The 22,286-nt window shown below is 36.0% G+C and overlaps 3 protein-coding genes and 2 non-coding genes across 7 annotated transcripts; 2 read left to right on the top strand and 3 right to left on the bottom strand.

The window, feature by feature from the left end:
* Window positions 1-2,898: 2,898 nt before the first annotated feature.
* LOC103442969 (GCN5-related N-acetyltransferase 9) lies at window positions 2,899-6,863 on the bottom strand. 2 transcript variants are annotated; one of them, XM_070804848.1, is made up of 7 exons: window positions 6,743-6,863; window positions 5,948-6,178; window positions 5,625-5,696; window positions 4,149-4,236; window positions 3,835-3,967; window positions 3,641-3,679; window positions 2,899-3,185 (listed from the first exon to the last, which is right to left on the bottom strand). In XM_070804848.1, the coding sequence occupies exons 2-7, from the start codon at window positions 6,135-6,137 to the stop codon at window positions 3,108-3,110; spliced, it is 600 nt and encodes a 199-aa protein (XP_070660949.1). In that variant the 5' UTR covers window positions 6,138-6,178; window positions 6,743-6,863; the 3' UTR covers window positions 2,899-3,107. The 2 variants fall into 2 exon arrangements, with proteins under 2 accessions (XP_070660949.1, XP_008379970.1); XM_008381748.4 differs by lacking the exon at window positions 6,743-6,863 and having other exon boundaries at window positions 5,948-6,252.
* A 353-nt stretch (window positions 6,864-7,216) lies between these two features.
* Window positions 7,217-8,866, top strand: LOC103442970 (cytochrome b561 and DOMON domain-containing protein At2g04850-like). The gene has a single exon (XM_008381749.4). The coding sequence runs from the start codon at window positions 7,217-7,219 to the stop codon at window positions 8,534-8,536; it is 1,320 nt and encodes a 439-aa protein (XP_008379971.3). The 3' UTR covers window positions 8,537-8,866.
* A 1,194-nt stretch (window positions 8,867-10,060) lies between these two features.
* Window positions 10,061-10,163, top strand: LOC114827185 (U6 spliceosomal RNA). Its single transcript, XR_003776406.1, has one exon. It is a non-coding gene; the product is annotated as a U6 spliceosomal RNA (small nuclear RNA).
* A 323-nt stretch (window positions 10,164-10,486) lies between these two features.
* On the bottom strand, window positions 10,487-10,567 carry TRNAL-CAG (transfer RNA leucine (anticodon CAG)). The gene has a single exon. It is a non-coding gene; the product is annotated as a tRNA-Leu (tRNA).
* A 2,839-nt stretch (window positions 10,568-13,406) lies between these two features.
* Window positions 13,407-18,886, bottom strand: LOC103442971 (heterogeneous nuclear ribonucleoprotein 1-like). Of its 2 annotated transcripts, none has more exons than XM_008381751.4 (5): window positions 18,360-18,886; window positions 18,119-18,239; window positions 17,560-17,787; window positions 15,985-17,200; window positions 13,407-13,998 (listed from the first exon to the last, which is right to left on the bottom strand). In XM_008381751.4, the coding sequence occupies exons 3-5, from the start codon at window positions 17,779-17,781 to the stop codon at window positions 13,985-13,987; spliced, it is 1,452 nt and encodes a 483-aa protein (XP_008379973.3). In that variant the 5' UTR covers window positions 17,782-17,787; window positions 18,119-18,239; window positions 18,360-18,886; the 3' UTR covers window positions 13,407-13,984. The 2 variants fall into 2 exon arrangements, with proteins under 2 accessions (XP_008379973.3, XP_017189932.3); XM_017334443.3 differs by having other exon boundaries at window positions 18,356-18,607.
* Between the last annotated feature and the right edge of the window lie 3,400 nt (window positions 18,887-22,286).

Below are 22,286 nucleotides of genomic sequence, written 5' to 3' on the forward strand. Positions count from 1 at the left end.
AAAATCTACATTTAATTTATTAATCTTCTATACCAATCGACTTTCCTCTGTACGTTTTGTAAATAGGGATGGTTGTTGACCATCCATTGATATTGTTGGCCATGATTACTATTCCCCCTTTATATCACTTAAAGTAAATTAATCATCCTTTTTCTTGTCCCATTTTACATGATTTAAATATTGTTTTGAATTTTTCAAACTAAGTACACAAAAATATTACTTAATTAGAATTCAACCATTTTTAAATTAACAAGCATTTATTGAAACTAGAAGTTTTGAAGCCTTATTTATCAATGAGATCAAAAGTTCACTACTAGAAATAGAACCCTATAGTTTAAGTTTTGATGACAGTTTAACAATTAAAGAAAACACACAAACACCCTTTTGAAAAACACACGCACATATACATCATCAAGTTCATCGAGATCAAATGTTCTGCACCCATTTTGTGTGTGTCTTTTTTGTGGCATTTATTATTGATTGACACATATTAAGTTTATGATAACAAAGTTAAAGATGATTAATTTTATTAACATGTGTCAATTAATGATAATGACTACAAAGAAGCCACACACAAAATTTCAACTCAATTTCATCACCCAAAAATACCACCGACCTTATTTATTATTTCACATTATCACCACCACCCAATAACACTTTAAAGCTTCAAGCAAATATGAAAAGAATATAAGGAGAAAAAAAAAAGAGAGAATAAAGGTTTTTAGAGAGAAAGAAGGTTCATATAAGAAGTTTAAAATTACTTCTTTTTCATGAATAATTCAATATAAAATAAAAAGTATCATACTATTCGAGTAGACTTTTTTGCAATCGATGATATATTTTATTGGACAAGACGATATTTTAGGATCTATAAATAAGAATTCGAACTCGCATGTAAAAGACAACGCTGCTCTAATTCAAAGTTGAATGTTAATTTAGGTATCCTTGCTCATAATTTCAAAATTTCAACACTGAAATGGAAGGAAAAATAAAGCCTCCATTTGCTTTTAACAAGAGCAAAGAATTTCATGTTTTTAACTTAAAGAAGGTCACTTTCAGAAACTTAATACAATAAGAAAGGGGTTTGGATGAATTAAATTTAGTAAGATTGGGATCATGGAATATGATTAGCAATCAGCATCTTTCTTCGTGCTCCCCACGAAAGGGAGTTTGGTCCTTCCACTCGATCGTTACTGCTTACTGGCCTACACTACAACCTCCACGTATCTCTAACATTTACACTACCCTTTTCGTTATTGAAGGGTTTCTCATCATAAAACGCTACCTAATATTATTAACACGTTGGCGACATATTAACGTCATGTTTACTTATATTATATTAAAAAAATGTGAATTAGTAATATTACGTAGTTGTGTGAGTTGTGGGTGTCATATTTAAAAAGAAAAGAAAAATTCGTGGTTCCTCTTTGGAGTTTAATAATTTCTTCAACTTGTCGTGTTTTTAGCTTCTACAACTCTTTAATCAATTGACTGTTAACCTAATGATATTTCTCTTTCTAAAGTCTAAAGAGACCTAAGTTCAAATTCAAACTACTCCTATAAATAATGATAATTTTGAAAAAGAACAACTTTTAATAAATATCATTCATGTGTATTCAATGACTTTTATTAGAGTCTCTTTCCAAGTCTTTCTTTACCTCTTTTGCCATAAGCCTCTGTCTCAGGGCAAAAGGAAAGGGATTCCCATTTTTTGATAAAAATGGAGATTAGTTATTGAACCCGCTTTGCATCGAACTTTAGGGATCCGATCCGTTTGTTTTGTAATTCTTGATTCACACATCATCCTTATGAAAATTCAATTAAATCTAAAACTTTTTGCCCATTTAATTGTCATGATGAAATTTGAATGTTTTTCATAACATAGTGCTCGTTAATTTTTTTGAACTCAATTAGATGTCTCAAATATTTTTGATTTAGCTAATAATTTGCAAGGATATCTTTGAAATGCAACTTAAAAAAATAGACGATTCATATCGTAACGTAGTAGAGGCCCCGCAACTAATTCGTTTTAAAAAAAAACAAGGAACGAGGACCCATTCCCTGTAAGCATACACCTACATATTCTAGTTTTGTACTTGAAAGAGGAATGCATATACCTAGCTGTTGTTGTCCCCTTGATTCTATACTTCAAATTAATAACTTAATCACGCATTATCTTCATTGATTAATGTTGTACTTCAAGCTCAATATCCATTAATCCATGGCAATAACTGCAAGACCTTTTTTATTTTTGTATTTTTTGAAAATTTTCAGTTTCACCATTTTCTTGTGCTTACTTCGTCTGCTAAAACTAAAACCTGCTCTGATTTTGACCTTTTCGACCAACTGAATCTTCGGTTCTTGCAGTGACGTCCAGGTACTACAACCCTACCCTCATAGGAACTTCATCCCATCCACCAGACGCGTCCAAATTTTGCCAGCAGAACTACTCAAGCTTCTACAGGATGGATTGCATTTGGCAGTCGATCCAACCGGAAGGCTATCATCGCTCTTTGCGCAGTTGTATCGGGAGTATGGCAGTTTATACATGAATCAAACAGGAGCTATTGCTTTCAAGTTTCAAACATCTCTGCAGACTAGCTAACAGCAGTTACAGCACCACTTTCAATCTTACATGGCAAGCTGGGGATTCAGTTTCAAAGAATACCCCCTCAGACTCACCCAACTCCTGGGCCAAATATTCAAACCGTCGGGATGAACTACTCTACTCGTCTTTACTACCAATAATTCAACCACATTTGTACATTCTAAAGTCATGCGCTTTGCTTGCTTCCCCTCTCCCCTTGTTTTCTCTGTATTTGTTTACAGCAACAGTTTACTAATAAACCAGCTGGTGAAAAGAAATAAGATAAAGAAGGGTGAAAAATGGATAGAAAATTAGTAAACCAGCATGAATCATCTTCAAAATAGGATTGAATGTGAATTCTAGCCCGAACATTTTGACATAGCCCTGTTCAGTAAGGTTAAGTTCTATGATACGGTCGAGTCTAAACAACATTGTAGCTTTTCTGCATACCAAGCACTAGCAAAAGTGTTGAAAGTTGATTGTGAAGTGGAGAATTAGCATGATCATAGGCCCTTGACGGCTAGGTATGAGTCACGAAGCTACCTATCTGCAGCAACTCCTCATGCTTGTCCTTTGTTACATGTAACTCCAATGTCACCTGTCATATATGACAAGAAATTTGTTAAAATGGACGGATGATGCTCCAACACTGAATGTAGTATAAAATTAACCCAGCAACTTGAACTTTTTTCTCCAGTAGAACGTTTAAATTTCCACTGTTTGTGGATTTTGAAGAAATTATTCAAAAGATAATTCTCGAAATCATCAAAGAAAAAACGGTTCCTATTCTTTACAATACAGGTATCAGGGCCCTTTTAAGAACATGAAACTATTGGAAATTTTTATGATGTGAAGCTGGGCAGTGCATATAAATTGTAAATAGACATCTGTTATAAGTGATAACGATAGTCTGAGCCACTCCAAGATCATACAGAGTATCAGAAGATTAGAAAGAGTATTTCCATTAAGAATCCCAAGAGTCGGGATGTAGACTGCATAGACCATCCAAAGCCTGTGCACATATGCAGATTTCATAAAGATAATTGGACTCACCTCTTTGAAGATTTCACTACGAGAGATCTCCTTAAAGCCCTACATCAACCATATGAGAGTTTAGTGAGCCACAAGGGAAAACAAGTGCAAATTAAATGCAAGTCGAATATGAGAGGCCAACATTGCATGATAAATTGCATGAGTTTGTGATAAGAGAAAATCAGAAAGGGAGGGAGAAAGACAGACAGACAGACCAATTTCCGAAACAAGCTAAGAGATGCTCCATTTTGTTCCCCAATTTTAGCACGGAAGATGTGGATCGCCAAATTTTCAATTGCAAAGGCCATCATCATCAAGGCCGATTCCTTCCCAAGTCCTTTACCACGACTAAACTAGCAAGAGAAAATACTGAAAAATTACATTATAGCATAGATATAATAGTCCCTAAAGTGAAAACTAAGTGAGGAAGAAGCATAAATATTTGGTGCTGGAATACAAAGGGAAACCAGATTGACTCGAACGCAATCACTTCTGTTTTTTACCATCAGAAGGAAGTAAAGGAAGGTACCTTTTCTGTTCAGCAATCATTATTTCAATCTCTCCCATGTGGGGATCGTCCAGGTCATTCATATATAAGTTCACATCACCAATCATGGCTGCAAACCATTAATCATACCGTTACTCACTCATTAATCATAACACAAAACAAAATCCTTTGAAAATATGTTATTTTTCGTTGTTTCCTCCTCGATTTCTAGTAAAAAGAAACTGATCATAAAAACACGAGCAATATCATGTAAACTGATACAACTTAACAATTCCCAAGTTTACTTGCTGAAAACTAGAAAAAGTAACAACCTTCTCAGGAATTTCAATCAAAACCATCCAACCAACTGTTCATTTTTTTAAGAGTGGTGATATGCCCAACCCAATGTCTTATTTCCCCACCCACCTTATATTTACACCCACCATAAAAAGTGAAAAAATACATCAACTCTTTTCCCACCCACCATTATTTCCAAAATAACCCTACATATTTCTTTTTCAATTTTTTCTTGCTTTAAAAAAATTATTACAAATTAAAAAAAAACAATTATCACTAAATGAAAATACCCAAGAGCTCCAAGTATCACCAGCAGCAACCCTCTTCCCAGAAAATTTGCAAAACCGTCACTACCGACTCCCCAAATCCCCAACACCAAGCGCCCCTCCTCTATCACCAACCATCACGGCACCACCATGTCTCGAAAACCGCTCCAGTACCCAATTTCTATCGTTTCCAATTTGAATTCAGACCACACAAGAGAGAGTGTGGTTAAATTGGAAGAGCTTCACTCATAGTTTGCTGCTGTACTGGCCTTCCCTAACATCAAATTCCTCTAAATTCAGTATATGGTAGGCATCCAAATTGTTCCAAAACACCAAACACGATCGGAGTTCAACGAGTGTCGGATCCGTGAGTCCCCTAATGTAATATGGACCATGAGCTTCTCTCCTCATCTATCTCAACATTATAATAGTCTTGAAGACTAACTTGCTCTACTATCTGGTGAAGCTTGATCACACCTTCCACAACATGCGCTTTATTGCGAGCCTCGACGCTTTGCTTTGTCAAGTCCGAATTCACCCTCTTCCTGATAAGTTTAATTTTTGAACTTCCTTTCCCAGGAAAGCTTGTGGGGTTCATTATATTTTTTTCTTTTTCTTATTTATGATATTTTAGGTTTTTTTTATATATGATTGATTGGTTTTTAGGTCTTTAAAGGTTATTTTATACTAGGATATTTGTCAATAAGAGTATCATTTTATAGTGGGTGTGGAAATAAGACACTGGGGTGGGCTTACATCACTCTTTTTTAATAACCAACTGTTCTTAAAAATATGTACTTTGCATACCTAAGGTAAGTAATCATTCTAATTTCTCCTTAACATAAGTAATCATTCTAATTCTCCTTAAGATAAGTAATCATTCTAATTTCTCCTTAATTTTCTCAGCAACCAATCAGAAAGTAATTGGTGAAGAAAGACTGTAAATTTAGCTAACCTTCCACGTGGGGTTCTCCATGGCTGAACTCTCCCACAACCAATTGCTTATCCAATACAATGAAAGTCTGCTCTGCAAAACCCAAATCAAGTTCCAACTTTTCAATCATTCACCAAACCAGTAATACAACTACACAAAAAAACCCCCAATCGTTTATCAAAACTAAATTCAACACTTTTTTTCTTCCCCAAAAGATCAAACCTTTAACTGCAAATCCACAATTAGTCAAAACCCAGTTCAGTTTTTGTTATGAAAAAGCAAGGAAATACATAAAAACCAACAAAAACACCAGAGAGAGAGAGAGAGAGAGAGAGAGAGAGTACTGTTGGGGTCTTGGGTCCAGGTGAGCTGCATCTGGTATTCCTGGTCGAGGGTGAGGGGCTCGGAGCCGGTGGCTTGGAGGAGAGCTGGGTCTTTCATCCAGTCGTGGTATTTAGGGACGTGTTCCTTCATGTACGGGACCAGTATCACTCTCCCTCCCTCCAAGCTCACTTTCTCTTTCTCTCGCTCCATCCCTGGTTTCCCTTCCTTTCTCTCACACTCGCACCTACAAACTGACCGTCACAATGACAGAGATCAATTAACCCCTGACGACGCCGTTTGGTTACCAAGACTAATAACAAGTCAAAGTTCATTCTCTCAACCAAATGAAGTTGACTCTAGATTTTTTTTTTATTTGTTTTTTTTTTCTTTGGAAAATATATGGAAGAGAGAGTTGGAGATAAATGTGAAAGAGAGAGAGGGAGTAAATATGCAGCAAAATTACATTACTTCAATCATTTTTTTGTAATATACGACTAAATTATCTTTTACTTTGTTTGGTTAACAAAAATATTTTATTAATAGGTAGGTAGTGATTACAATTTTTGACAAAAGAAAAGGAATGGAGAGCGGGCAGCTGGGAAGACTGTCAGCCACCACCACGTAACCACCAAGGCCCCACTCCAATAACAACTCAAATTTTCCTAGATCAAAGTAACCCTTAAAAAATCTCAAGATCACGATGCCTCGCTCCCGAATGTCCTATTGGTCGGGGACGGAAGGTAGCCTTAGCCTCGCCTGTCCCTGCTTCTAGTTAGGATTAATACAATAATTGAGAAGAGGGAGAAGTTTCGAACCCGAGACGCATTAGTAGAAACCACTCAACATTTTATCCACTAGAGTATTGTACCACATGCAGTATGAGTAGCATATAAATTGCAAGTAATTTTCACTCAAGGAAAGAAAATGAGAACCAATTGGCAATTATACAAAAGGGATTAACTTTGGCAAGGAATTAGCCAAAAGAAAACGTCTTTGGGCCCTTGGTTGATGATCTGATTAATTGAGTTAAGCAAATGAAATATATAATTGTGCTCAAGCTTCTACTTTCTATATAATGATGCTCTTTAGGATAAGCCAATAAAAATTCCCTTGCTTCAAAGCCAAGCACAATCCTTGAAATATTTTTAGCCATCATAATTCATCACAAAAAGACACCTCCACTTCCACTTGAAGCATCATTTTCTACTCCACCAAACAAATACTTTGGTTGCCTTAACCTCAAAGCTAAGCAGTGCTTAGTAAACACTTAAGTCCTCCACAGCCACATGATGATCAATTACATCAACCTCAATACCAAACACATAAATGTTAACAAAAGCTTGCCAACCAATTCTACATCCCTAGCTTCCACTCTCTTTGATATTCAATCCTTCTTCCCAGCCATCAATATGCTCTTCCTCTTGTCCCTTTTCCTTCTCTTTTCCTTTCCCTATGTCACATTTTCCGCCCACTGCACCACCACCACCCCCACTAAAACCTTTCAAAAATGCATCACACTCCCTACCCAACAAGCCTCCATAGCATGGACTTTCCATCCCCACAATGCCACCCTAGACCTTGTTTTCTTTGGTACTTTCATATCCCCTTCCGGGTGGGTCGGGTGGGGCATCAATCCGACCTCTGCGGAAATGACTGGCACGCGTGCTCTGATCGCCTTTCCGGACCCTAGCACCGGTCAAATAGTCGTCCTCCCTTACCTCTTAGACCCAACCACAAAGCTCCAAAAACGCCCTCTCCTCTCCCGCCCTCTTGACATCCACATTCTCGCCTCGTCTGCCACCCTATACGGCGGAAAATTAGCCACCGTCCACGGCGGCGCTTCCATCCAAATATTCGCTACATTGAAACTCACGCCGAACAGGACAAAGCTCCACCACGTGTGGAACCGTGGTCTCTACGTCCAAGGCTACTCGCCGACCATACACCCAACCACCGCTAACGACCTTTCATCCATAACAACATTCGATGTCATGTCAGGCACTACGGCCACGCACCACTCCAACATTGGCACACTCAGAACAGTGCATGGCATCATGAACGCCATTGCATGGGGCATCATGCTTCCCATTGGAGCAGTGCTTGCACGCTACCTCAGGCACATACAATCATTAGGTCCCACATGGTTCTATGTGCACGCTGGGGTCCAACTGTTTGCCTTTTTCCTAGGGACTGTAGGGTTTGCTATTGGGATTAGGCTTGGGGATATGTCACCTGGGGTCCAGTATGGGCTCCACAGGAAGCTAGGGTTCGCAGCATTTTGCTTGGGAGCGCTTCAAACCCTAGCACTACTGTTTCGACCTAAAACTACAAACAAGTACAGGAAGTACTGGAAATCTTACCACCATTTAGTTGGGTATGCATGTGTGGTGCTGGGTGTGGTGAATGTTTTCCAAGGTTTTGAGGTGATGGGAGAAGGGAGGTCTTTTGCTAAGCTGGTTTATTGCTTGGGATTGTCTACACTGATTGGGGTTTGCATTGCTTTGGAGGTGAATTCTTGGGTGGTTTTTTGTAGAAAATCAAAGGAGGAGAAGATGAGGAGGGAAGGTATATTTGGAGCGTCGGATAAAGGCAGCGGAATCTTCAGATGATCAGAGGCATCACAGTATTAAACAATGCTTCTCCCATGGAAATTTATCAATCCTCGAACATAAGTTGTTTGTCCGAAGGTCGACTTTGAGGATTTTTTTGTTTTGTTTTTTTTTTTTTTTTTTTGCTTTTAATTAATTAATGTGTGAGGATAATTTTTTGTTCTTGTTTTGATGTCATAATTTCAAGAATCATATTTATAGCTGCAATTTTGGTTTGCTCTTTTTTTTTCTTCATATTTTTGTAAAGATGTGAGATCATAGACAAAGTTGTTGTTGATGTTGTTCCATTACCACAGTTTCAATCAACTACTTTACAAGTCGGGTTTTTTACTCTTGGTACCATCCAATTCTTTCGATCTGGGTTAACAACTATCTAACTCAATTTACTTAATCTTTTAAGGAAGAATTGAAATCTTAGATTCTTAGGTTGTTTAGGTACAAAACTTGTCTACCTTTCACAGTTTTACTCGATTGCTTCATTGGGTTTATGACGAGGGATGGACAACGGTTATGGCGGACGGGTAACCGCAGTTATTTACCTATAACCGTTTATGCTCATACCCGCATAACCGTTTACCCGTTGGGTAATTGCCTAAACGGTTATACTCATCCCATAACCGTTTATAAACGGTTAACCATACCCATAACCGCATACCCATTTAACCGTAACCATTTAATACCCGTTTACCCATTTATCCTTTTTAACCCGTTTATCTTTTCTTCTTTTTTTACCATTACCCCATTTTCACCCATCTACATGTTTTTTAACAACTTGAAAATTAAAAAAAAAATTGTCATAATTTTTTTTTGATAATTAAACAATGTTATAGGTACATTCATCATACATTTCCATATTTTAATTTTTTAAGTCCTTATACCATTCCAATAATTGAAATAATAGTTTACGGACGATATTTTTAACTGTTACCAATGAAGATAAATATAATATTTGCTAAGTATTATTGGGTTACAATAATTGTTTAGAAGACATTTCTGTCAAAGCATTTCTGTCAATTTCACAGTTACCCGCAAGGAATTTAAGTTAATATGGCCAATTCCTTGATGATGAGAATCATCATTCCTGTAGTAGTGTTATTAAGAGAATAACCGATGAATTCCTTGCTAACTTATTGGGTGCTAAGTATTATTGGATCGAGAACATGGTTTGTGTTAGTTTTACATATATAAAATAAATGGGTAAACAGTTACCTGTTTATAATCGCGGTTAATACATATAATCGTCTATTTAAATTTTGCGGGTAAACGGTTATACCCATAACCATTTATTTATCTAAACGATTACCCATAAGTGTAACCATTTAATTTAAATGGGCGGGTAATCACGGTTACCCAACCAATGGGTATTTGCCCATCCCTATTTATGATTGAGGATACTCAGTCCACAGAGGAAAGCCCAAGGTGGGAAAAAAAGTTGACCATTAAAAGGACGGAAGCCAGCGTCCCACATCGGCCAAAACAAGGTTTCTAAACGACTTTATATACTCTTACTTGAAGGTAATGCTTGTCCCTTCGGGGACATCCGATAAAATTGGAACGATACAGAGAAGATTAGCATGGCCCCTGCGCAAGGATGACACGCATAAATCGAGAAATGGTCCAAATTTTTTTTGTCATTTTTACATGTTTTCCTTTTGTAATCTTGAATAAATATCTAGTGTTGTTTTTTTGTCATTTTTACATGATTTTCCTTTCGTAATCTTGAATTAATATCATGATTTCCTTTTGTAATCTTGAATAAATATCTAGTGTTGTTTTTACATAAATCATCATATGATGTTACTAAGTCATGCGCTATACATAAACAAAAAATAATCTTAATATATTATCGATTCTAACCTATAATATATTAATCAAATGGTATTATTAACCTACATATTATATTAACAGTGGACAATAATACGAGCTTGGCAGAAAATTACAAAAAAGATTTGTCAAGAATGGGATTCGAACCCATGCCCTTTCGGACCAGTACCTGAAACTGGCGCCTTAGACCAACTCGGCCATCTTGACATTAATTGATTAATTTTTCAATCTTTTAAATATACTTGATGATAGAACAACTACTTGGGTGAATGGCAACCTGTATCTCACACTTAACAAAAGATTTTTTTCCAGCCAATTACTAGGTAAAACTTTGAAATAATATTTATCATATTCACTTGTTATCAAAACAACTTGGAGTGAGTTTGTCTAGTGAATTCATGAGTAACTCTCTCATATATTTCTTGAGTTTGTCTAGTGAATTCATGAGTAACTCTCTCGTATATTTCTTTTTAAAATAGGGCTTGATATATATAAAGGGACGAGAATCAAACTCTTATCATAAATATTCAAGAGCAACATCTGGATGCAAGTGTTCTATGAGTTCAATTTATATCACTTCCAAATAAAAGTTGGGTATCCAGCATTATTGCCCACCCATGAACTTTTCATATCAATGTTTGCTGGTGTCGAATTCGGAATCGGATCTCTTCATAAGCATAGGGTGGGGATCTTCTTAACCGGATCATCTGCAATAATTATAACTTTTAGATGATCTTTCTGTTTGTAGTGGTTGGATCAAATTTTAATGGTCCAAATAATCCGGTTAAGAGGATCCCCACCCTATGCTCAAGAGGGGGTCCAGTTCCTTGAATTTGCATCTTGAATAGTAACTGCAGTCAGTAAAAAGTTGAAAGAGGTCGATGTGGCAGTAGAAAGTCAAAAAGGTAAAAGGTGGCAATTACCCAATCCTCTTACTTTCTTTTTACATTTTGTGCTTTGAACTTTTCGGCTGTTAATATTCCGAGTCTGTCAGAAATTCCCACGAGAGACATGGAAGAGTGCCAACAGGATCCTCGCCGGATTTTCTTTGCGAGGATTCTGGAAATTCGTAAATTATGTTCGTTCATCGTATATTATACAAACAGTTTTTATCAAGTACTGTTTATATTTATTTTTAACAAAAAATATTTAAAATAATTTATGAATATCCGATGTACCATAAATGAACATAATTCACAAATTCTCGGAATCCTCATAAAGAGATCCGACGAGGATCCAGACTCGGAAGAGTGAGATAAAAAGTAGAGGGAAGCAAACGAGAGTGGAAGGAATGTTGGTCTCTCTTTTAGGGGTCCTCTATCATTCAGGATTTTCTCTTTCCTTTTTTTACTTTCAAAAGATTTTCAAACTTAAATAGTGCCTTTCTTTTATCATGCATGTCGCACTCTTTGCCTGATCAGGAACCACCATCACATTCTTCTCTCGGTGCAGAGGAGAGAGCAACTTAGATGAATTCAATACATGTTATATGGTATCGTAATGTCTCGATTCAATAATATAATGTCATGTAAATTAATTTAGATAGAGTCAGTACACGTTACCGTATTGTCTCGATTTAATAATATGTAAATTTTTCTTTTTGCGTTTTTAATGAGCTACATTTTGCATACAGGCATTGCTATTTGCAATTAGAAGAAATGACTTCTTACTACCAATGTTCTAAAAATTGTTAAGTGTTAGTTGAGCCGTGGATATGAGTCTAGCGCTTAGGGGGCGGGGCCTAGGCCCTTTTTTTTGTTTTATTTAAACTTATTATTTATCATATAAATGAATGCTACTTATATTTAAAAAATACATAATTGTATTGAGAAACATAAGTTACAATATAGAATGATATATAAATTATAAAGTAGTAGAACATGTTGAAAACATTGAGAACAAATGCAAAAAGGTGAGCTAGACAGACGCTTAGGCGAGTATAGGCATCTTTTCTTATTTATTAAACGCCTAAGGATTAATGTAGCAATGTGTAAGCCCCGTAACGCCTAGGCAGCCCTAGACAAGACCTTTTAGAACACTGCTTACAACCAAGCATTATTATTTGGGCTAACCACATTTTATCCCTTCTATTGCACCTTGAGATTATGAGATTGCATTGATTTATGCCATTTAGTTGTTTGGTCGTCTAGTACTATAATAATTGAAGATGTGATTGATAATTTTAGATTGACATAGAAGCCACATTTGCACCAAATATATATAAATTAGAGTGATGCGATCCACACACATCTTTTTACCCTTTTACTTATTCTGACCATCGGCGAACGGAATGAAAAAATTAAAGGACAAAAATTACCAGTGGATGTGTGAGAGGTAAAAAGAGTGTTAGAGCTAATTACGTCCCACATCATACAATTTCATCTCAATTGTGCAAATGCGACTTCTAAATCTGCCCAAAACGAATCCCACATTTACCACGTCATCAATTAAACAATCACATAGTCAAACGTAAGTTGTAAATCGATACTATTTCATAACCTTAGAATGCAATGCAACATTGTTCCACCCAACAATGCTAGAAAATGACAAGTTTGTTGTAGAACAGTGGATGTCAACTCAAATAATTAAATAATTGGCCCTTCCTTTTGGTTGCTGAAGCTTGCTACACACACTCCCATTTTCTATATAAATACAAACCCCACACAACATCAAAGTGGGAAGACTCACGGGAGAGATAGGAAGGAAGAAAAAGGAGAGAAAAGAAAGGAAGAAGAAAAAGAGAGGAAGAGAGAAAGGGGAGGAAGAGGAGAGGAGATAATGAAGAGAGTTATCTGTGTACTCCTATTATTTTAGATTATAATGAAAGCACCACTGCTGCCCGGAGGACGTACTCCAATCACACTGACTGTAGAGGAACCTCGTAAATTTTGTGTCTTATTTATTTATTCTACTGCACACCCCGTCGATTTTATAACAAAGTTGATCAACTTGTCAACAAGAACCTAAGACAATAAACATAACCACATACTAAAACAAAATAATCTTAAAAAATTGCTTGCATACCAAGTCATCAAAGACAAAGAAAGAATCAGAATATGCGATGACTTATTAATGGGGTCCCCTAGCTGGGCAACCCTTAAACGTTTCACACTAATAAATCGACATTAATTTCAGGTACAACAAGAAAATAACAGAAAAATGGAAAATAAAAGAATATAAAAAAAGCATTCCCTGACCATAACCAATTGCCAGAGATGTTACAGATAAAAACTCTAGGAAAGAAGAAGAATATATATATCAGTCTATCATTTTTCGTTTTTTTTTTTTTTCTTTTCGCCTTTCGGGTATCGTCGCCTCACCGGAGATGCATGATACACTTCTGACTACATCCCGCAATCTGATTTTACATCTCACTCAAAGACCAAAACAAAAAAAACCTAAAATCGGTAACGCAAAACTCAAAAGCATTAACACAAAATCCATCTTAACTTCTATCTCTCTACTTTTACTTCTGCAAACAGGCACTCCAGTTAGCTCTTCTTACTAACCAAATTTCTTTTACTGAGATGTATAAACGAGGGCGGTGTGCAAAATTCACAATTCACCTGCTTCACCAGATTATCTTCACCTACAATGTCGTGATATCAGAAACGAACGATGCTCCTAGGCAGCAATTCCTGAAGAAAAAAAACAGATGGAGAGGAGCTTTTAAGTATCAAAATATCAGAGATTAATCAAACGAGCAACACGTTCTCAGTTATATATACATATATGCAAAATAGATTTCATTTTATATGAAATATCATCCACCGGAGAATACAATTTGGAATCAAGGCATACAATGTAGAATCAACCAACAACTTTAATTTAAGATCAAATTCATGCAAACCACTTCCTACTCAGACACTGATTACAAAGCTGTGAGGTGAGTAGCCATTAGCCAACTTATGGGTAAAAGTAAAGTTAGAATGAGATGCCAACTGAGAGCTTATGCTAACAAGTTCCGATAAACAAGCAATATGCCACCATTATAATCTAAACTGTGATTGTTCAACGATGGCACGAAAGTATAACAAATCTTGCCTCAAATTTGAAGAGACTACGTGGATCGCGAAATGAGATTCCAATGATTGACTAAATTTTCTATCCCTCTATGTATCTGTTAGTTGTTAAGTATCTTTGTTAGCTATCCTAATGCATCCATGAGACAGAAAACAGTACACAGAGATAAAACTCAGAGAATCGTTAAGTTATATACTTAAGAGTGAACTACTGCCTTCAAGATGAAATTATGAAAACCCAATTTCACTAGTTAAGTGTAAAGATATACTAGATGAGAGAATTAAAGAATCAACGTGATATTTCAATCATCAAGGGAATGTGATAGAGAGATCTATGGTCTAGCAGAACAAAAAGAATTCATACACTTTACTTTTTTATGACCTCAGAACACATGCGCCAACAGATTAATGAGAAAGCTCATTCAAAAATCCAGATCGGCCAATAAACAAGAAGCAACACTAAAATCTGTCAAACAAAATATGAAGCAAACAAACACAATCCAAGGAAATGAGAGCTCCTTCCCCTCGGAAAAGTCATAGTGCCTTTCCTTCAAGAACAGATGAGAAATTGATGAAAGCTGCCTAATCTTCTTATCAGAAACAAAAAAGTAGAAGTTTCATTAGAATCACATAAGCAGGAAGAGAAATCGATGAAATGCCCTACCAACACTATAACACAAAATAAAATATAGCTGATTGACTCCTCAACCCTGCACAGTCAATACCCATCTGGGACAATTGTCCCCCTAATTACCATGAGGTTGGTGGTCGTATCTAGTTAAGTAGCCAATAAGCTCATTGCCCAGCTACAACTTCTACCAACACCAAACAAAAGCTAACTTAAATTATTACACCAGTACTCCAACATTCAAAGCCTTTTCCTTTTATCTCAAAGTCCCAAATTTTCTATTCCTTAACTAAACTGAACTCGCATAAAATTGAATAAGCCTAGGACTCCAAAGCACTACTCTTTGTCCTAACTGGCTCCAAAGGAGTCTTTATAGATGATATAATATAGGAAAGTCAAAGCTGCCATCTCTGTGGTAACAAACTTATCAGCCAGTATCAACAATCAAGGATATAAATGAAGAATTCCGAGGAAAATAAGCTAGGGGACTAACATGAAGCAAGGGACCATCTAGACACTTACTACTTAGTGTAAGAATCACAACCTAGCAATGTGGTATCATGTGAACAGCCACTAAAGGACAGAAGGCATTGCGCTCAATGTAACGAACAGGATAAAGGAGTTCATAAGTTCAGCTTGATGAACTGGGATGAGTTTAACAATCAGACAAGCAATATCAAGTTTCACTGGTACTAACTAGACCAGTCACAAAATTCAATCAGATTTTGCAGTGCAACCATGAGCTTAACAAGAGCTTTTCCTATTCATATTTTTTCAGCTAATAAGCCTAACATAGACCATAACACAGAAAACCTACAAATTTAGGATCAAATCCTAAGTAGTTAATTTCAAATAAATTACAATTAAGTTCCCTATCTTACAAAAATAAAATAAAATAAATAAAACTAAGAAACATACCAAAAAATAGATAAAAAAACAGAAGTTGCTTAAGATATTAATTCAGTGGCGCTAACCTGTGTTTGACTGTCTCTTATTAACACTATAACCACCCACATAACCAGGAGAACTCTTAGCTGAAACATCCGAAGCTGTGCCGCCAAGCTCATAACCGAAAGGAACAGACCCATCTCGCTCGGAATTTGATGATCTCCAAGTAGGGTCTCCATAAATTGAATTACTGCTGTAAAAGTCAGCCAAGGACCCATCGAAACCACCATTTGATGCAGCAAATGAAGATGCAGGGGGCACACTTGCACCACTGTTTCTTCCATAACCTCCAGTTCCCAGACCGTAACTGTTATCCCCAACTCCATAACCAAGACTCCTGCTATTATTAGAAACATTATTTCCTCCGCCTTGAGCTGACATTGCTGAAGATGGCCAATTAGCTCCAGTATTTCCAAATGTACTTCCTCCAATGGTCCCACTTCCTGATCCGATGTAAGCATTAGAATTTGTGGAGTTAAGACCATCAGGTCCACCACCCCCATTCCCCCACAAGTTCCGAGACATTGAGCTGAAAAACGAAGATGTGTTTCCTCCATTACCACCATCATACCCAATGGGATTGCTAAACCTATTTGAATTATTGATATAATAAGGACTCAATCCACCCCGTCCATAGTTCATATTATTATTATTATTATTATTATTATAATTTGCATTCCCTCCAAAACCTGGGCTCAAGCCTGGCTCATAATTCATACCAATTCCATAACCAGAACCAAATGGAGGAAATCCACTACGACCACCAGCAACTGGACTGAATCTACCAAGTCCATAGCCTCCACCTGTATTTGGAGTATACCCCTGAGTGTAGCCATTAAGGAAGCTATTGACCCTACTCAGACCATAGTTGTATCCACCAATAGGGCTACGACTGGGGCCAGGTGATAACTCTTTGGGAACTGCACGCTTGACTTCAACCATCTTCCCGTTCAGTTCATGAAATGTTTTAAGCAAAACCTTGTCCACTGCCTCTTCTGAATCATAAGTGATGAATCCAAAGCCTCTTGGTCTCTGGGTGTTGTGATCATACATCACTACAACATCTGTGATTGTCCCAAACTGCTCAAAATACTTCTTGAAGTCACTCTCTGTGACAGTGGACGCTAAACCTCCAACGAAAATCTTTCTTGTGCGGCCAGGACCTGGAGAACCATGGATGCTGCCACTGCTTCTACCCAATATGTTTTGGTCATCCCTAGGAACAGCCTTTTTGGCCTCAACCTGATAATAGAGAACACAACGCTAACAATGAAGATCAAATGATACAAGCACTACAAATTAATTGATCAGCTTAGAATAATACAGCAATGCATTAATAAAACTGATAGAAGGAAAGATAAAAGAATGAGAAGCATGATTTACTCTTGCTGAATTTGAAATATAGTTGTACACAGAACCACAGTAAAAATGAATTCCTGCAATTACAATTTCAGACCCGTAACTCCTATAAGAAAATGAATTTTCCTTTACATTTTGAGTGATTCAAAACAAAAAGCATAATGATACATGATGATACACCGTGAACATAAGAATGTAACTGACGGCTACTCGTTTCAACCAAACGGAAGTAGTTTGCTTACCATCCTTCCATCGATGTTGTGCTTCTCCATTATGACGCTGTCCGCAACTGCTGGGTCAGAAAAAACTACAAAACCGAAACCACGAGCACGGCCTGTGGTCCGATCTTTCATGATCACTGCTTCTACCACCTCCCCAAAACTACTAAAATACTCTTTCAGACGCTCTTCATTTGTATCCCAAGATATGCCGCCAATAAATAACTTACCACTATCGGATTGCATTTTTTCCTACAAGCCAAAAGTACTACATCAATTCAAGCTTTGAGAAAATCCCCATACGCAAATCACACTTAATCCACCTCAAAAGAAAACGAACTTTATCGCAATCTCAAACCCAATTGGAAATGAAGGAGCATTTAACAGATGATCCAATAGAATTCTATATCAGAAACAGAAGCTGAAGGTATTCCAGCACAATGAGATGCAAACAATTATCCAATCTCAAGGCAACACCAGCAGCTCAAATAAAAATCTCTCCTTTATCCACAATAAACACCCACTTAATCAAAATCAAATGCGGATTAATATAAACAACAATCCAAAGTAGAAAGACCAGTACCCTTCTATGAAATATTTCAAACGAGCAGATTGTAATCCGATTCAAAAACAAGTAATCCCGGATTCAATTCAGAAACAGCCGATCCTGCACCGATCAAATACTGAACCGCAATTTAGCACACCTAGAAGAAAACCCAAAAGAAAATATCAATCAGAAAAATTCAGCTGGATCCAAATCCACATACCCAATTCAGAAAAATATCAAAAATAAAAAACCCAAATCAGATTTTCATCATACCCACCGATTAAACAAAAACCCAGATGCCAAACCTTGAAGAAAACCAAGATCTGAGAGGAGGCACTCTAGGAATAAGAACAGAGGGCATGTTCAACCTCCTCTCTGTATATGCCCCCTCCAACCTTTGTATTTGTTCTTTCAATGGTGGTATTTGATTACCAAACACTAATCCAGTTACCAAACAGATGGGTGAGAGATATAAAAAATGTATATTTCTAGAGAGAGAAACAGAGGCTGTAGAGAGAGAAAGATAAGGTGTTTGGAGGGTCTGGTGAGGAATATATAGTCTGTAAATTGGGAAGATGAAGATTTTCACCTTCTTTTTCTATTTTTTAACTTCTTCTTTTTTTCTGAATTTCTGGCTGCAAAATTTGAAATTTTGAGAAATGGGTAGTGAGAAATTTGCTCAAAAAACAAAATTTAATGAGAAGTAAAATCGTGGAGATTTGGTAATGAAATGTTTGATCTAACACGATGGGAAGAAGATCACTCTGTGGCTTGTCCCTCCCGTTCATTCCTCCTTATATACTTATTGGGGAAACACCTCCACTGTATGGTTTTACACATTACCTATGCGGCGCCGTATCCCACGTCGAAGTGGGCCCAATGCTATACTAGCCGTTGATTTTGATGACTTTTGCTTGATCTCCTTTGGTCTTCATTTGTTTTGTAATTTGTGCACTCTACTACCCTCTTCTTTTGGTAAATTTAAGGCTAATTATTTTCTTTTTTATATATATATAACGTTTGTAGATTTGCATGTATCATGTGTCCCATGAGAGAAAAAAATTGAGTGTATTTATTATTATCACTTATTTTACTTTTTTTTTATCATCGTAAAAGGAAAAATGACAACGTACAGTAGACATCTCATCTTTTAGAAATATCGTTAAGATCTAACGTTCTAACTCGAATGACCTTTTGTTTTCTTGAATCTACTTCATTTGGTGTTATATGAGGTCATGGCAGTGGTTGAGGGATGCGATGAGAGCATCTCCAAAAGAAATGTCAAAATGTTCAAGTCATCAATAACAGAGCAGTAAAAAAAGGCGGCAACAATATTTTCCAATCAAAAAGTCAAATCTGATGTAATATGACATAATTAGAAGCCATCACTCTTGTTGCCAAAATTGGCAGCAACTTCAAATCTTTTTTAATTAATTATTAAATGCATTTTATTTTTTATTTATTTTTATTTTAAAACATTTATTATAATAATATCATGTAGTCAAATAATAACTTAATTTGACATATCATGTGGAAAGCAAAGTGCCACATAGACTGTCAAATTTAAAATTTATTTTTAAAATTTGACATCTCTTTTAGAGATGCTTTAAGGCCTATGGGCATCGTATTTCTTATTTCGATACAATTTGAGAGTTCGTTCTCACATGATCTTCATGTAATATGAGATTTATCAATTCCATTGATTTTTCTAAGACCTAAGCTTTCAACAAAGTGTTTGAAGTCTGTTTATTACTTTGCAATTAGTCATGCTTTATTATTGTATATTTTGGATCTAGTTTGCAAATTCTTTCGGGGTTGAATTTTTCATTCACGAATCTCTGCGCTTTATTCAATGAATGGCATCTTGTATCTTTTCAATAGAAAATGTGGTAAGTCACTCGTGTAAACATTATTCACTAAGGGTGGGTAAAGAAATTGGGCGAAGGGTTTGATTTCATCAAATATATTGTAAAAACATAAAGAATTTGTCAATACTACACTGTTGCAAAGAAAAATACTTGTGGTTATTTTCACCATATGACAGTTGAGATGTTGATTTTTCTAAACATATGTATCATGTGTGTATTGTGCCGAATTCAAAAAATATATTAGAAAGGTGGTGCGAGCAAATGAGGGGTGGTAAATACAAATCCTTCTACTTCATATATAACCTTTTATAATTTTTTTTATCACACATGTAATGACAGACAAAATTTTTTTCTCTTATACAGTCGTGGTACCACATGAGGCGTTAGCGTACTTTTAGCCATAAGGTCAAACAGTACAGCAAAACAGAGCTTATGGTCATAAGAATGCCTACTTGAGAGTTTGAACTTTGATTGAAAATTCCAAACCTATGTTGGGAAAATAATAGTATTTTAAGTTTTTTTATTGTTCGAAACTTGTCTGTTAAGAGTAAGATTTAGTTCACTATGTATAGGAGTACTTATATTTATTTATAATAACAAGTCAGTCAAGATGTAACTCACAGTTTGTAGCCATGTCAACAACCTTGTTTGTTTGTTTACGAGTAATAAAATAATGGTCAAGTTTATATTATGAGTACTTAGATGTTCAAACTCACTTTCCACTAAAAATTTCAAACTTTTTATATAAGATTTCTGTAAGGGAAACTAGGAAACCCCAAATATTATTTGAAACAAGTTGCTGCAGAAGAAACAAACCACCCATGTATTTCTTAAACCAATATATTTGAAGAGAGAAATTTTGTACCAAAGCAATCTAATATAAATGTATTTAACTAATGAGTTTTGAAAAGAAAAAAGGTCTGCTAACAGAAATACAAGTCAAACATTAACATAGCATTTGGCTACAACAGATGATGAATGTATTAAATATATATATCCCCATAAATTATATATGACCGATTGATGATGATTGTAATAATTATATAGTTTTTAATACAAAGATATACGTACACTAAGAATGGAGAAATAAATTAACATCAAACTCGTTATTCACAAAATTTGAATTTAAAACTTTAAACTTATAAGTGAAGAAGATAGTAGTACTAAGTGACAAATATTTAAATATATGGTTGAACACTAAGAATCAAAACATAAGAATAATAGTTCGCAACTTTTCAAACCTAGTCGTTCATATGAGCACATATTTAGCAGCAGCCATATATCCATGTTATTGTTGTTGCGAGCTAAGCCTTTTTTAACATAGTTTTGCAGGCATCAACTACATGACGGCAATGCCGAGTCCTCCCAGTTAATCCTTTTTTTATTATAATTTGACTTTTAATTAAGCAAAAGCTCTCTCTTACGTATTAAGTTAAAACAAAAATAATATTTTGGACTGCGAATAATAATTTCGTAAAATAAATAAGCTCTCTTATCAAATATATACCTAGTATTGAGCATGGCTGCTAAGTAAGCTGTGGATATGCAGGCTTGCAGCAGACCAGACCCTAAACCCTACGAACTTACTTGTCCATGCATGCATGAGCATGAATAAAGTATTGGCTCATGGAAAGTCATTGAATTTGGTAAACTTCTGGATGATACATTGGAATATATGGTTAGCAATTAGCATATCTAATTTCTTCGTGCTCCCCACGAAAGGGACTTTGGTCTTTCCGCTCTCTCCACATATAGCTAGCTAGCTCGTAGCTGGCGTACGTTGAACCTCAACCCTCCTCCAGTCATGCATTTTTCACATGTAAATTTGTTCACTTTTCTCACATTTTTCAGTACTTGACCCTGCTTTTTTCTTTCGTTTTTAGTTTAGAATCTCGATGGTCCTAGAAAGAGAGGAGGACATAAATCTTACCTCTCATAAAACAAGAAAAACAAAATAAAGTAAAGAGATGGGGAGGACATAAATCATACCCTTCTTGAAAAAGATAATACAAGAAAAAGAGGAGGGACATAGGACTAAGCCCCTCCAAAATAAAACATGAAAGGTAAGAACCTGCAAGACAAGCTACAAACCAAAAAAAAAGAAAATCTAAAGGATTAGGTGAAAAAGAAAATCACACACAAAGAAGGGGAGATAAACCTTGTAGGTCAGTATGCCTAAGAATTCTGAATGCATAAAAGGATGAATCTCTATAGGAGAAGCAGCATGCCAAACAAGTGAAGACGAGAGAATCCCTAAATTGGCTAATTTGTCAGTAAGTGCATTCTCTTCTCAAAATATATGAGAACAATGAAAAACCATGTGCTACAATCGAGAA

The sequence above is a fragment of the Malus domestica genome, chromosome 09 (assembly GCF_042453785.1).
Source record: "Malus domestica chromosome 09, GDT2T_hap1".
NCBI lineage: Eukaryota > Viridiplantae > Streptophyta > Magnoliopsida > Rosales > Rosaceae > Malus > Malus domestica.